This window comes from Populus nigra, chromosome 14, assembly GCF_951802175.1.
Source record: "Populus nigra chromosome 14, ddPopNigr1.1, whole genome shotgun sequence".
Classification (NCBI taxonomy): Eukaryota; Viridiplantae; Streptophyta; class Magnoliopsida; order Malpighiales; family Salicaceae; genus Populus; species Populus nigra.
Window position 1 is genome coordinate 14,210,828 of NC_084865.1, and position 16,884 is coordinate 14,227,711.

The 16,884-nt window shown below is 33.5% G+C and overlaps 2 protein-coding genes across 2 annotated transcripts; one reads left to right on the forward strand and one right to left on the reverse strand.

Annotated features, from left to right (window-relative positions):
* Positions 1–6,237: 6,237 nt before the first annotated feature.
* On the forward strand, positions 6,238–10,478 carry LOC133672696 (receptor-like cytosolic serine/threonine-protein kinase RBK1). Its single transcript, XM_062093186.1, has 8 exons — positions 6,238–6,524; positions 6,881–7,342; positions 8,666–8,923; positions 9,044–9,198; positions 9,276–9,355; positions 9,473–9,608; positions 9,806–9,955; positions 10,134–10,478. Exons 1-8 carry the CDS (start codon positions 6,512–6,514, stop codon positions 10,290–10,292), a joined length of 1,413 nt encoding a protein of 470 aa, XP_061949170.1. The 5' UTR covers positions 6,238–6,511; the 3' UTR covers positions 10,293–10,478.
* Positions 10,479–11,543: 1,065 nt separating this feature from the next.
* Positions 11,544–16,524, reverse strand: LOC133672939 (AP2-like ethylene-responsive transcription factor AIL6). The gene is made up of 10 exons (XM_062093512.1): positions 16,101–16,524; positions 15,791–15,965; positions 14,813–15,350; positions 14,570–14,652; positions 13,420–13,428; positions 13,211–13,299; positions 13,022–13,095; positions 12,885–12,935; positions 12,702–12,778; positions 11,544–12,348 (listed from the first exon to the last, which is right to left on the reverse strand). The coding sequence occupies exons 2-10, from the start codon at positions 15,927–15,929 to the stop codon at positions 11,891–11,893; spliced, it is 1,518 nt and encodes a 505-aa protein (XP_061949496.1). The 5' UTR covers positions 15,930–15,965; positions 16,101–16,524; the 3' UTR covers positions 11,544–11,890.
* Between the last annotated feature and the right edge of the window lie 360 nt (positions 16,525–16,884).

Sequence of the window (16,884 nt, forward strand, 5' to 3'; positions counted from 1 at the left end):
CATCTCAACCCAATAGCTTAAGCTTTTAGATAGGTCTCAGAATATGATTTATATTATTCTCTAACACACCCCCTTAAGTGAAAGCCCTTTAGGCTTGAAACTTGCACAGACTCATTTTATCTTGTGCTTAATTTTTATCAAATAAATAGGGATTGTGAGATTCGAACTCGTGACCGCTTGGTCATCAAGGCTCTAATACCATGTCAAATAACCATCTCAACCCAATAGCTTAAGCTTTTAGGTGAGGTCCCATAATATGATTTATATTATTCTCTAACAAAAATTAGTCTAAATATTTAAACTCAATAAGTTAAAAGAAAAAAAAATGTTATAATATTTTACAATACCCATCAAGAAGAGTTGTTTAGGGCAGATGACAAGTCGTATAAATATTTCCAACGTTAGATTAAATAATATATAAATAAAACATGTGATAAAAGCTACGATATTATACTCACGCGTTTTAAAGTATTAATACATATGTAAATGTCTCAATTCATTTTTTATTTTAATGAAACAGTACATATTAAACTCAAGTGTTGATTTATATAAAATTTGAATTATTAATTTTTTTAATATAAAAACAACATTATTTTAAAATTTAAAAAAAATATCAACAAATTTTAATATGAATTAACTAGTTAGATGAACTAGATTAATTTAAAATTAATATTTATTAAGGCCTAGCCTGGATTAGAAGGTGAGTCAACTAGATGTGGAGTCAATCTACAATGCCGTAACAGGTTGAACAACCATGAATGAAACCTGTGATTGCGTGCATGGTCAATTGCTTTGTTTTGCAGTGCTAAGTCAGTAATAGATAATATTAACAAGAAATTAATGGGTGCGGCTAAATTATTATAACCACATTCACATAAAACTATGTACTATAATAGTATTTATTATATATATTTTTTAATTTCTCCCTTTCAATAATTCAATCTGTTTTTTATGTGCTGTTTTTTAATATTAGATTGTTTTGTAATTTTTTTTATTGAGTTATATACCAGTTTCGTTGATTTATTTATTTTTCTTGATTTCAATCCTAAATATTAGATTTGTCAAGAGTGGGACTTTGTAATTTATTTTTATTTATTTTCTGTTGATTTATCTGAATCTCATTATTCAGGTTACAAGTTTAATAAGTTAACTCAAGATTATTTATATTGTTTTTTCTAATTATTATTTTTATATCATTCAGTATTTGGTTGGTTTGAAATTAAGCTATGTGAAGTTATCATGATCTCATCATCCGTGTTGCGATTTTGATAGGTTAACTCTGATTAATCCAATTATTTTTTAGGTTATTTTTTAATCAAATATTTGTTTTTTAATTTTCTCCTTTAACATTGTGTTTATTAGAAATTAATCTTCATAATTTAATTTGATTTATTTTTTATAAAATTATTATAATCTCATAATCTAAATCAATGATTTGATAAGTTAATCCATGTTGATCAAATATTTTATTGTCTCACTACTGAAAAAAAAAATCATCCTATATATTACAATGTAAATATTTAAAGAATATAGCATCCAATATTTGTTATCTTTTGACTTCATAATTAATTTTTTTTATTATAAAACATGTGAGAAACATTCGGATATTTTTTAATACTAAAAAAATAGATATGGTACACAACTTAGTACGTGCTAGTAATCTAGTAATGGTCTGGAATTTATCAGTTGCAACCATCCATCTATCTATCCAGAATAACTAACCCACAAAGTCTTTGGGATCCCCTGAAAACCATCAACTCCCTTGGGCATATATATGGTTGGTGTCCCACCTCGAACACCAACTCCAGTTAACGAGATCGTTGCACAAATACTTACACGATCTTGTTATGTCCGAATCCCTCCTTGAGTGTACAGAGAGAGTAATTACAATTTTTTTAAAAAATATTTTTGATATCAATATATTAAAATATAAAAAAAATCAAAAATTATTAATTTAAAAAAATAAAAAATAATAATTTTTTTAAAAATTATTTTAAATTACAAAAACAAACAAGGTTTTCCACAGTTTCACTACTCTCTAGACTATCTCTGAAAAGTCTATGAGATGGGCCCTCACTTATTTTAAACCTAGTCAATGAAATCCTAAAGCATAGGTTTGATTTTGTATTTATAACTGTTTTTGGATCTGTTTTAAAAATATATTTAATTTAAAAATAAATTAAATTAATATTTTTTTTAGTATTTTTTATAGTTTTAATATGATAATATAGAAAATAAAAAAAATAATTTTAGTATATTTTTAAGTAAAAGATATTTAATTTAAAAATAAATTAAATTAATATCTTTTTAGTATTTTTTATGGTTTTAATATTGTGATATAAAAAATAAAAAAATAATTTCAATATAAAAAAGATAGGATGTAAGAAAATACCAAACGCACACCAAAGAAGAGAGAGAAACCTTGATTCTGGTATTGTGTGTAGGGGGGGGGAAATCTTCTCTTCTTCTTCTTCTTCTTCGCTCCTATAGTTTATGGGCGTCAGAGAATTCAGTTAAACGCACTTGTCTAGCTGAAGTGACATTGGTGAGGTAGGTGGGTTTGGGTTTATGAAAATTACGTCATCTAAACAAGATTTTCAAGATTAAAAGTCCATTGACAAGGATTAGTTCACCCACCAGTCATGACCTCTCCCACTACTTAGCATTTTTTTTTTGTACTCTTGTCACGCTTCCGACAGTGACTTTCTCGATATGACAAGCATCTTCTTCTTTACCGCTTTCCATCCTTTTTTTCATTATTTCTTTTCTTCATTATTATTTTTTTTCCCTTACATTTTAAAAGTATTTTTTTAACTTTATATATATATATATATATATATATATATATATATATTGGCCAAGGTTTTCAAGAGTCAATAATGCTAAGAAAAATGTTCTGCCTTTGTGGGGGTTTCGAGTCATAAAGTTTATTTAACGCCACCCTCCTTCGAATATTTTTCCACCAAGGGAAATAATAGGTTTCTGTCTGTTTCTTATAAAAGAATTTGTTTCCGGAAAAGATTTTTCATGAAAAATGTTTTTCTTCAAAAAATAACAAGAATTAATTAGTTACGAGTCATGTGATTTCATGACAAAGATAGTCTTGTAAAATATTGTTTATCTTAAAAATCATAAGTTATTTTTCTTTTAATCATAAGAAATTCTTCATTGACGAATTGGTTTAGGTAAACCAAACACTAATAAATAAATAAAATATATTTAAAAAACATATTTTACTTGAAGTACTGTTATCAAACTCGACCTGTAGATTAACACGGCTAAGAAATTGGGTCTTGAGTTACACGGGTCAACTCAGATCAATTCGGAATTTTTAAAAAATATATTTGAAATTTTAATATTTCATATGAAAAAATTAAGAAACAATTCATGTGAATATAAGCTATATGTGTTATAAATAATAAAGTTTAAAAGATTATTTCAAAAAAAAATTTCATCTCACATTAAAAAGATATTATATTAGTACGCTATCCTTTTAATTTAAAGAATTGAAATCAAAAATATTTTTTATTTCATATTAAAAAAAATATAATTTTTTTTTCTTGTGAATATAAAGTGTATATACTAAAGGGTTTCAAATCCTACATTGAAAAAATAATTTTTTTCTTATGAACATAGAATATATATACTAAGAGGTTTCAAATCTTATATCTAGTATTTATATAGTGAACTTCGAAAAGGGTTAATAACCAACAAAAAAAAAAATATAAAATATATTTTTGGTTAGGAGAAAACATATATTTTAAAAAAAAATCTCAATTAAGTTTTACCAGGTTGTTCAAATTATAGATCAACCCGCATCTCAATCAGATTTGCCAGATTTTTAGTCATCTCAGCCTTTTAGCTTCTTAGCTCATCCGAGTCTAATAATTATGACCTGCGAGGCATTGTTTTAGAACTCGTCTGACTTGTTAATTCGAGCCTAACCCAGTTTTAACTGGACCACCAATCCATTAATTTTTTAAATATGCTCGTGCTTAGGAATTAGAATTGACTCTCTTTTGAATAATCGAACTCAAAACTTCTTCTCGAAGAGGAAGTGGGACAGCAATACGAAGATGTGTCGGGGATGATGATGTTGTTAGCCTGCCTTTAAGCCCACCAGAACCTCTCAAAATGCAATTTAATAACGACTTTTAAGCATTATGTCTCTGCGCTTGTTTTGAAGCTGTCCTTTCTATTTTCACTGCAGGTGGAAGACAGCATTTTCACATGTGAAGACACTGTGGATTTTCATCGTCCGAAGTAATCACAAATCAAACTGTTAATGTGTGTGTGTCGGGAATTGAGTGCTCGACACTGAGACTGAGAGTGAGAAGGTTAAAAAAAAAAACAAACATACCATGTGTTTGAAGCTTGCATAATTTGATAGCTTTGTGGACCAGATTAATGATACTTCAATGGCAGTCCCCATTATTGAGGTTCCCAGATGTCCAAAAACCAGGAGATTTATGCAGTCCTCGTGTTATTACCAAGAATCATACCCTATACTAGTCTCGGTGAACCCTATACAGTCGATAGTTTACACTGTGAAAAAAGATAGCATTTTCAGTTGAATAATGCCATTTCTTTTTAAATACTGTAATTGAATTCTTCAAGAACAAAAAAAAAACCTTATTAACTAGAAAATTCAGGGGAGAGAGACCATCTTAGCCGTGCAGGAAAATAATAGGATGATAGAAAAACCTTTTCTTATAAAGTATGGTCCTTGGTTTTTTTTTTTTTTAATCTCAATTCCAAAAAAGTTTCATCGTAATATTATTCTAAAATGATTAATAATTGAGTGGATTTGTTTCCTTTATTGAATTTTTAATTTCAAGTTATGGAGCTAGCAAAAAACTTTATATTAATTTTTTTTTCATTATAATATTTATTATATTTAAATATTATATGAAAAACAAGAAAATATAAAATCACTCAGAAAAATAATTTGGTTTCAGTTGATGAGTGAGTGAACTAATTTAAAAATACAATTTCAAATAAATTTTCATTATACTTAAATATCCCGTGAAAAAAAAGAAAAATACAGTTAGTTTTTTTTTTTAGTTTAACATGGTTGTTCGGGCCAGCTTACACGCACCTTGACTAATCCAACGATTTCTAAAATTAACGACTATATAAGTCTCTAGTAGCTATCATATAAGCAACTATAAAACTCAAACTTAAAATTATAAAAAAAATAAATTTTTTAATTTCAAGTTTTTACTCTCCTAAATGTTTCAGTTAACCTTTTATTACATGTACGAGTTAGTGGATTCGTTATTGTCCCTTCCTCCCCCACTCCATCTCTCCTCTTCCCTGTCACTTTTTAAAGCGTCTGTCACGGCAAAAATCGCGAGCCCTAAAACCCAGAAGGCCGAGATTTCATCAACGCAGTATTAATAAAATTAAAAGGTTAACTATATTTTGCTCCTTGCAGACTGATCAATGTTCCATTTCTATCCCCATTGTTAATCTTTTTCCAACTTTATGCACATAGATTTCTTTCCTCTCTTATAAATCTTACCCGTGTAAATTTCTTTCCTCTCTAGCACTCATAAATGTTATAATATCTTATATAAATCGTTGAAATCTAAAAGAGATCGAATAAAAAGGTAGGTTATTTAATGATTATAGTAATATCAATATATTTTTTCTTTTTTTAAAAAATCATCCAGAAAAATCACATATACAAAACCTCTTAAAATAATTTAATCTTTAATCGATTTATTCGATGTACTCGACTATATATTTAATGCTAGTTCAAAGATTTAAACTCAAAAGGTAAAAAAAAAAGAATAAACCTTCTTAAAGCTCATTTGTTTTTGCGTTTAAAAAGAACTTTTAATTTTTTTTTAATTTAAGTTATTTTTATTTTTTTAGATTATTTTGTTGTACTAATATCAAAAAAATAAAAAAAATTTATCTCGATATATTTCTAAATAAAAAACACAACAATATCATGCAGAATCTTAATCAACAAGTCATTGTAGTGGTAGAGTGAGTTAACAGTTATCATTAGAAATTATATATTAAATCACAAGTTCCCAACAAAATAGATATAGAAGTATAGAACCGATGACTGAGCCCCTTATCGAGTCTCATTTTAAACTAGAAGGGTCATAGAGGACCGAAGTGGGGCATTTATGAATCTATAGGGATAGAAATGAAGTTTGATCCAAAAATGAAAATTGAAATAGAAAGAGATTAACCCGACAGTAAGTGGTATAAATATAGGATTACATATATTCCAATCACCTTGAAGCTCGGGGCTGTCTACCTTCTCTCCTCCCCAGGAATAACCAACTCTTAAAGATATACCATTATTCTTTCAAAGCCATTTGTCTCTCTGCATCTTGCCTGTCTTTCTTTCAATAACCGAAACATGTAGCCAAGTTTCTTCGATTCTGAAGTTTCTCATTTCTGGGTAATTTACAGCTAGGAATTGATTGAAGGACCCTTTTCTTTTGGTTCTTTTCAGTTGAGGCTAGAAATCCAGAAATCATAGTGCTTCATGGCTTTGGAAGGTGAGCTCTTCTCATTTTCCTGGGAATTTCTCTTTTTGTAATTCCGTTTCTTTGGTTGTGGAGACAATGAAGTTGAGAAACGAATAATGATAGCCTTATTCGGTTCGGGCTTTTGCCTTTCCTTACCAAAAAGCAAGCTTTTATTCTCTATCTCTCCCTCCCTGCCTTTCTTTTCTTCTTCCCCGTCTGTTTTCACAGGAACCAAACAAAAGGGGTCAAAGGTTTTTGTTTTCTTTTTTAAGTTTAATGTTCTTGTATGTTGGCTTTTCCATTTCCTTCTGTTTCTTATTAGTTACAAAGACAGGGTTCCTCTTCTGAAAAGTTGTCGTTTCATGTTGTTGCATATAATGAGCCAGGGAGTGAAACCGAAGAAAGCCCAGAAATGGAAACAAATGATGACATAACCAAGAAGACAGAGCCCCCCATCCTTGAAGACCCTTCACCAAGATGTGTATTGGAGATTCCTATTTCAGGTACGGACTCTGATCACAGCAGCAGCAGCAGCAGCAGCAGTTGCAGCTCAGGTTCAACGGAGAAATTAGTCCCTGAAAGAACGGGGATCTTACGAGAGAGCAATGGTATTCAATGGAAACAAATACTTGATTCATTTAAGAAGAAATCAGTGAGGAGGTTTTCAGTGATTCCATTGATTTCAACGTACGAAACTATTGCCAGGAAGAATTTGAGAAGGAAATTGGCAAGAATCCAACATTCTGCTGATGTCTTTATTGATTGTGAGGGCATTATGGCGCCTAAACCTTCATGGAGGAATTTTGATTATCTAGAGCTTGAGGCTGCTACTGATAATTTCAGCTCTGGTGAGCCCTTTTTTGGTATTTTCAATTTTTCTCATACGCATACATATCTGCCTGCCTACATAATTTTCCTTTCTTTGTCGCTACAGTGCCACCACTTTGATACCAGGCTTAATTGTGCTTCCAATTTCCACTGGTTGAAACATAATAGTAGCCGCTTTAAAGAACTTTTTCTTGTTTTTGGAGGTTGCTTTCTTATTTTAGAGACATAAATCTCAGAATTTATCTCATGGGCCAAGGTTTAAGAGTCAGACTTAGGATCATATTTGACAGGAATGGGATTTTGCCCCCTAAATAACGTGATTTCTTGAACTTGTCCCTTCTATCAGGATTTCATTGAGAAATTGATAGAAATGCCCTTAAAAATCACCTCAATTCCTCTCTTTCTCTGTTAGTAAACATGTTTTCCTTAGTTGGTTGAGGAAAGGATAGGAATTGGGAAAGTTTTTTTTTCAGATTTCTCCGTCGATTTCTCATCGGAAATCCAACGGAAGGGATATATTCAAGAAGTCATAGTGTTTGGGGGGAAATCAGATATTTTTGTAGTTTGGAGGGGTATTTGTTTTTTCGCTCAAATTTAGGGGATATTTTACAATTTAGCCTAAAAACAAACTAAAGGTTACAAACTTACAATCCATTGATTTTCTTTATTGAATGGTATAATTAAAAGTGATGGAAAATACAAGTACTTGCTGATAAATTTTCAAGAAAAGAAAACAAAAGGATGATTTACACGTTTGAATTTTTGAACGAGATAGCCTCGAACCTCGAACAGTCAATGCCGCCTGTGACTGAGGAAAATGATGGTGGGACCGAACTTCTTGACCTCTCACCTAGCATTAAAATCAAGGCAGCCATGTAACTTACTTTACAATATCCTCGATGACTATGGCAATAAGAGTCAGCGTTTTAGGCAGGCAGGCAGGGAGGGGGTTTTGGATGGACACGGACATATGAATATAGCTCGCAGATGTTTTCTACAGCTTTTCTTATGAGGTGCAGACTATCCCAGTTTAGGAACTTAAGAAATAAATCCAGTAGTGATTGACAAATTAAGCTGATTTTTACGTGTCCAAATCCACGTTGATGAACATTGACGTTGCGTAAATGACTAGTTGATGGATCATAAATCTAAATTTCAGGTTTAAAATTCATCAGATCCTGGCAAGGATTGTGAATCATTTATAGCTTACCAGCAACTTAAAAATGTCAGTAAAAATCTTGATGCATATAGGATCGGAGTCTGTATGCAGGGGATTTATTGATATCGAAATCAACATCATTGAATAATTCTTACGATTCTAATTATCCATCAAATATTCACAGAGAATTTGATCGGGGAAGGAGGTCATGCAAAAGTGTACAAGGGATGCTTATCTGACGGCCAGGTTGTCGCTGTAAAGAAGCTCATGAAAACTGAGAAGCAGGAAGAGGACAGAGTTGGTGATTTCTTATCAGAGCTTGGGATTATTGCGCATATAAATCACCCAAATGCAGCTAGATTGCTTGGTTTCAGCATTGATAGTGGTCTGCATCTTGTCCTTGAATTTTTACCACATGGCAGCCTCGCGTCAGTGCTCCACGGTGCCGTCTCTAACTCTATTCTTAACAAAATGTTGTGCATTTGTGACCATCAAGTTGCAGGATTTACTAGCATCTAATTTTAATTATCGCATTCTTATAATGAGAGATTCAGCATTTCAGGTGGATCAGATTGTCTAGAATGGAAGAAAAGGTTTAAGGTGGCTTTAGGAATAGCAGAAGGACTTCAGTATCTCCATCATGATTGCCCAAGGCGCATTATCCATAGAGACATCAAGGCCTCGAACATATTGCTCAACGCAAATTTTGAAGCTCAGGTGCATTTTCAATTCAGCGTGTATTGTAATTCCATCTCCATCTTTTCTTGTAGGGAATGATTTGGTTTGTTCCTCAGATTTCTGATTTTGGATTGGCAAAGTGGCTTCCAGAAAACTGGATTCACCATATTGTCTTCCCTATCGAAGGCACATTCGGGTGAGGCGTTTGCAACCACTCCAGTAATTTATTGCCAGCATTCTGATCCATTTTACAAATTAAGTTTAATATACATACATATATTCTGTCCTTTTAAACTAGAAAACTAAATTTCAGATACTTGGCTCCTGAATACTTTATGCATGGGATTGTTGATGAGAAGACCGATGTATTTGCTTATGGGGTTCTGTTACTTGAGATCATAACAGGTCGCCGTGCTGTTGATTCAAGTAGACAGAGCCTTGTGATGTGGGTAAGATCCACTCATGCAGAGTCCCTTGTTTTCAATATATATCCCCATGTCAAATTATCCTTGCACTGGCAGATTTTTATAACCATTTCTAATCATTTTGCCTTGACTGCATATATTTTCTATCACAGTACTGTTAAAACCACTTGTATTTTCAAGAAAGCTTTGACAACATGTATAAATGTGTATTTTATGCACAGGCAAAACCATTGTTGGAGGCAAATAATGCTAAAGAACTAGCTGATCCCAGGCTGGGAGATGATTATGATCCCATTGAAATGAAGCATGCCATGTTTACGGCTTTGATGTGCATTCACCACTTACCCAATACACGTCCACACATGATCAGAGTATGAAATCTGCTTTATATCCAGTCTTATATATATATATAATCATACAAAATTTAGGAATTAGCTAGAAATATTATTCTACACTTCCTTTACTTGCATCCATGTGAGAAGAGAAGTTCCTACACTAGACCCCTCCAAGATTTATACATGTTTCTGAAACAAATATCGGAAAGTTTAGGTGGTGCAGCTCTTGAGGGGCGAGGGAGCACCTGTGGAGTTCAAGCAGAAGACGAATGCAGGGAGGGCAGTCCTTCTGGATGGCTGTGACTTGCAAGATTATACTTGTACTACTTACCTCAAGGATCTCAATCGTCATATGCAACTTGTGATGGAGTGATGCTGGTCTAGTAACTTTTAAGCCATTTTTACTTGTGCTGCCGCCGATTTTCGGCTGTTCTATGCGAAGGCAAATGTCTAAATGCCCTTCTATGTGTGAGTGAAAAAATCAATATTTTCACTTCGTACTGTCTCTCTGTACAGGGTTCTAATTAAATCCCAAATGGATGCTTCGTGTTTGGCATAAGTTTATGGAGGCCTAGAAATAATAACCACTTCCCGTACCTATTTATATGCAAAAAAAAAAAAAAAAAAAATAGTTGAAAAAACATACCTTCAAAATATAAAATACATAGAGTTATAACATTAAAGTTTTTATTGTATTTGTTCTTTTCATTCCCATGATAATAATTAAACACTATATTTGATTAGAAACACCATATCCATAATAAATATGATTTAAAGTATTTTTCGTTTAAAAATATATTAAAATAATATTTTATTATTATTTTTAAAAAATTACTTTTAACATCAAAATTCCCCCACAATATACATTTAAGGATATATATTAAAAATATTTTCAACACAAGGTTTTTCTTTTATCCTTTTTTCATTATCTCAGATTTTTTTTTTCCCTCCAACTCTTTTTTATTGGATCATTTTGATTTTTTTTTGTTAACAAATATATTTTTATTTGTAAAATTGACTTTGATAAATAACAAAATGATATTTAAAATAATTAAAACTTGCGGTAATACAAAAAGAAAAAACAAATTTGTTATGGTTTACAATAATTACCCATTGTATTTTTTTTAAAAAATTATTTTTCATCTAACTTTATTGATATTTTATTTTAATTGAGTTTATACGGAATTTTCAGTGTTAATAATAGATTCCAATATTAAATTAATACTCAATTTAATAAAATAAAATAAAATTTTATTAATTCAATGTAATTCAAACTTTTAAAATCTAATTTTAATTTAAAATAAATATTTATATTTTTCCAAAAAATAATATCACGCAACATCCGCACCCCTAGCATACATAGAATTCGATGTGAAAAAAACACATATATTGCAAGTTTGGCGTCCCATTGACAATTTGACAGTGATAGCTAATGACGTTCGAAGGATTCCATGGAAGGCTGAAGATTTGACTTTAGACTAACAGTAGTTTTCCACCCATAAGTTAATGACCAAGCTGAGGCCACAAACAAAGCTATATACTATAAGGGCTGCAAGGAAGATCCAAGTGATAAAAGAGACAACCTCCTGAAGTGATGATATGGGCATTTAGAACGACAACGAAACAATATAAATGAGCGGCGGCGGCACGCGCTCGTATAGTTGGAGAATATTCAAAACCTTCCCACAACCAGATGGTTCTCCTTCATCATTAATGAAACAGGTCTTATCTAACACCCACTTAAAAGAGTCGCATACAAAATCCAGCATCCTGCCATAACTACAACTATATTAAACCAAAAAAACCTCCTATACCTTTACCAGTCCAGCACCAAAAGTTAAGGTAAACATTAGGGTAAGGTGGGTCAGCTAAAGTTTTCAGCTAGCAAGCTAGCTAGAAGCTCCACCAAGAAGTGAAAGTTTGTTGCTACTGCATGTTAGCTGAATTTCTGATGTCAAAACTGCAATTTGGTCAATAAGTTTGGTGAGGCCATGTAAAATACTCAGCTGTTTGCGGCAAAGTAGTCATTGCAGTTGCCATGGATGAGGTGGAACCGGAGGAGTCAGTTGCTGCGAAATTGCTGGTGGTTTGGAGGTGGTGGACGAGGTTGTGATGATAAAGGGCCGTGGAAGCATCAAATGTAATACCACATGGGACTGCAGTAGAAGCTGGCTGAATAGCAGCAAAACTGATGTTGTTGGTGCTATAGCTGTTGCACCGCGGCTGGGGCTGGTGGTTGTCGCCTACATTTGGTTTATGCTCGGCATCTTGTGAGGTCTTTAAGCGCTTTGCTGCTCCACCAACTGGAAGAGCACTCTTCATGATGGCTTCAACATTATATCGGTTCATCTCAAAATTGGTCACTGCATTCAGACCCCTAAACTTTATGGCAGCTATATCATACGCCTCAGCTGCTTCCTCTTCTGTGGCTGTTGCCATTTGAAAGATCAGGTGACTCATTAATTCAGGAAAAACTTTATTACCATACAATCTCATAGTTAACAAAGCATATTGAATGCATAGAGCTGACAAGTCGAATGAAAAATCATATTAGGTTTAGAAATCAGATATGTTCATTTCTGATCTTGTGGAAATGCAAAGATACTTTGTAGACTACATTAAATATAATACAATAATTGTGTATGCAATCAATTGTTTGTGCGAGCAGTAGGAGCAAGAATCTTGCTCATGCTTATGATCAATTACAATAAACTCATGCCGAAAATTTTGAAACAAGAGTATGATGACCATCAATTTACTTGGGAGAAGAATTAACCCTTACCAAATGTTCCAAGGTAGAGATCCTTGTTTCCAGCTACACGGCCTATCCTCGCTTGCCAACGACCCTGTTGATGATGCCTGCAAAACATATATGATATATAAGCAGATGCTGCCACTGGCTTGTATATGATGCATGCTAGCATTATGAGATCAAGAAAAAGAAGTTGCTATTAGAGACTGAAACCTTGTGACACCCCTGTAAATAGAGGCTCCCCGTGAAAAACCACTACTCTTCCTGCAAAAACAAGGGTAATTTTTCTTGACAATCTGCAGGTACATTAAAAAGAGCAAGGAAGAAACCAGAGTTGGATTTTGGCATACCTCCTCAATGAGGCAATGAATTCTTGCTTGGACACATACTTCATATCCTCCAGTTCTTTAGTATAATTCGAAACCTGCCAGCGACAGATATGCCAACTTGCTTCAATAACTAAACAAGTTTACCCTACAGTCTACATATATTCTCCTGCCGAGGAGAATGAATCAATAAATAGAAAGTATAAGCATTACAGGGCAATTGGTGGTTGCAGTTGGACCCCAGTATTTTAGAGCTGCCAAGTCATAAGCTCTAGCTGCCTTTTCTTCCTTATCATACCCACCTGATAAATTAAAAGAATAACGTACAGCAATCACTATGTTATTTCTGAAACCGTGTAAATGAGTGCTAGAAAATAGCAGCTTGAAGATGAAAATAAATTTGAGGGAATTAATTAGCTTACCTAAGTATACTGTAGAGAACATATCGAAAGGTTCGAGTATAGTGGCAGCCACATAGCAGGATTCCACAGTTCATGCAAGAGGAGAGAAAAAAAAGTTCAAGTAAAGAATTTTAACGCGGGAAACCAAGCATAGTCAAAAGTTTCAGCGTGAGCTTCTTCCTCCACGCAAGAAACAATTAAATAAAAGCATGTCTCTGCATGTGACTGTCTCTGCAGAAAGGGATCGTTACTGTTCTACATTAAGAATTTATTAATGGTCTAGCTAGCTACTAGTAGTTAGCTGTTTGTCAAGTGTATGTTATACTTTCTTCATGTAGAATAAGTCCAAGTCTGAATTTGAACACGCTCAAGAATCAAACCCCAAAAGGGTAACTTTGAACTACAATTTCTAATTACTTGAAATCCAAAATAAAAATTCCTGATCCAACATTTTTCCCAAGGCACTGCCACTGTGTGATTGTGAATGAATGGATAGGCCGTGATGCCAGACACCAGCTTTACTAAAAAGTGGAAGTGGCCAAAATTTTCATTGGAAAGAAAAGATATATTTCAAGTTGAGAAATGCTGGTGGTCTAGTCAAACCTAGCCACTAAGCTGCTACTTGCTGCAGGTAGCTGAGAAAAAGAAAAGAAAAGAAAGCAAAAGTAAGAAAAAAGGCAGCTGCAAGGCATATCCATTGATGTGTATAACGCCTGAGGCATGGTGAGTATGTGGACGTGGGTCGTGTCAAACAAACCTAACCTTGCAGCGGCTAGGGGACCCAGATGAGAGAAGAAAGAGAAAGTCCAAAAATTAACAAAATGGCGGCACATCTGATCAAATCAATCACATAATTGATAAAAAGAAAAAAGTAACAGTTTGAACATTTTCCTTCCATCACACACACACACACACACACACACACACACACACACACACACACACACAATCCTCAGTCTATCTATCAGATTGTGGTCCACACCCAGTAAACTAAGGAAAACGGGTGTGGCTCCCCTTGAAATCTGAATGGATGCAATCCAAGTTTCTTTTCACTTCACTTCTACTCCTGATTCATAGTATAAAACCCAGGCCCTGTACAGGAACTGATATATATATATACACATATATATACACACATATATATATATATAGAGGGAGGGAGGGAGATGACCTTGACGCCCTTTTCTAGCCTGACCCTCTCTCCTACAGCTGTTATCCCATAGATGCGCTTCATATCTGCCTGTCCATCGATGTCTGCAGCAGCAGGAAAACCAAAAAAATATTTATCACAAAACTAGTTTCATAATAATTAACGATTCAAAGAAAAGCCTCTTCATGCTTCGAAGAAAAAGAAAAGGAAATAATTAATGAACGAAAGGAGATTAATTAATGCAGAAATTTCATTGTTAATTACCTGGTAACTCCTCTGTAAATAGAAGTTCGCTGACCGAAGGTGTCAGCAATCTTCTTAGAGCAATCGTTGTCAGCAGAAACAATAGCAAGCTTCTCTGTTGAGCCACCCTGATTATTGCTAGTATCATTATTCACCCCAAGTGACAAGGCCGCATTATTAGAGAACCCCAACTCGTTCCCAGTCGACTCAATACCACCAAGCTGTGTGGGAGCTATTGAAGCCGAGTCATCAACCTCTGAGCCTGAGTTAGTTGAAAAGGCTTGGAACCCAGCAATTGCTTTAAGATCTTGTTGCTCGTTGAAGTAAGCCGCTGCAGAGCCCTGATGATTATAGATGTGGGTCAAGGACGAGTCTTGGGTCTCTGTCTGGCTATTATCCGAATATCGAACATTAATAGATGATGAAGAATCTCCAAGAAAATCCTCCAGTTTTGGGACTTGTTGGTGTTGAGTTTCTGGGCCTATAAAGCTTGTCAGAATATTAGAGTTCTCTGCCATTGTTGTGGTCGTGACTTGTGATTCTTTGGGGTTTGCCCAGCCTACGCAGTAAACAATAGTAATCTTCATCAAGCTCTAACCATACACAAGGACGGCAAAAATTTAAAGGTGCAACTGCAACTAAACTAGAAGCTAACTCATAAATAAACAAAAATGAAAACTTCTTCCTCCCCATATTTCTAATCGTATGCTTTTAACCAAGCAGAAAAAAGCTACATAATTAAAGAAGGAACAGTATCAATTCACGCACATTCTTCTTGAGCGCAGAAGAGAGCTTAAACGTAACTAGCAGACTACTACACAGCATATACGAAGAAACAAGAGATAATCAGTTATGGAGTAAATCTCTCTTATCCCTCTGCACTTTCCCAGCAACCAAACACAAGTTGAACATTTCCTTGTTATGATATCTATATATGGATGAACTTTAAAAGATAAACAAGTATGTAAAAGGAAGAAAAAGGAAAAGGGTTATACGTACCATCAGCATAGAAGTTATCGAACAAGTAGTGAGGAGAGGCAGAAGAGGAGCTCTCATAAGACATGAACTGAGATTCAGATGACCTCAACATTTCCATTGGAGAGGGTGAAAAGGAAAGCCAGTTAGTAGCTGGTGCCATTATTAATTTCCTTCTCTCTCTCTCTCTCTTTTCTTTCTGGTTTGAAAAGCAAAACAAATAGTAATCCCTTTAAAACTCAAACAAACTCCACATAAAAAACAATTTTTTTCTCAGGAAACAAACAAAAAGAAAACAACTTTACCCTAAGAAAAACCAAAACCGAAAATTTACCTCTTAACTGTTACTTGCTCAAAAACACCCACATCCCATGTCTAAAGGACGATAGTCACGAAGCTACTAGCTAAGCAAAATACCTACTAAAAAGAGAGTGCTTTAAACTCTATCGTTTTATCTTTATTTTTTGGTTTTCATCAAGAGATCGTTTAAACTAAAGTTTGATGAGCTCCAGCTAGCTGGGGCTAGAAATACAATGCATGCAACAACCCAGTATTTTGTGATTTGGTGGTGTCTCTATATGGAGAAAACACAGAAAGAGAAGGGAAGAGAAGGAGGTGTCGATAGCAATCGCAGGTGGACATAAATAAAGGAAGTGTTGAGCGGTTTAAGGCTTTAAGCTTCCAACCGGCGTAAAACCAGAGAGGTGCTAGCTAGAGACAGGCAGACAGAGCTACTGCTTTTCTTTTTATATTTTTAACTTATGTGTGTAATAAACTAACATTTAATAGTGGTCCGGAGATTTCAGCTACTAAGATTCAGTACTTTTTGAGAAAAATGTGAGCCTAAATTTAGAAACATCAAAACTTTTTGTTATTGTTCTCTTCTATAACGTTTCTTGGTGTTTCAGACATAAAATAAGAGATATAAGAGAAAAAAAAATTATTTTTGTTTTTAAAAAGATAAAAATTAACTTTAAAACTATCTTCATCTCTCTAATTAAATATATTTATGTTATTTCTATATTTATACTTTATGTCCTGAAATATTTATCAAATATAATTTTAATTTAAATATTAAAAGAAATGGCCATCAAAATATTTAGCTGGAGGAAGGATCA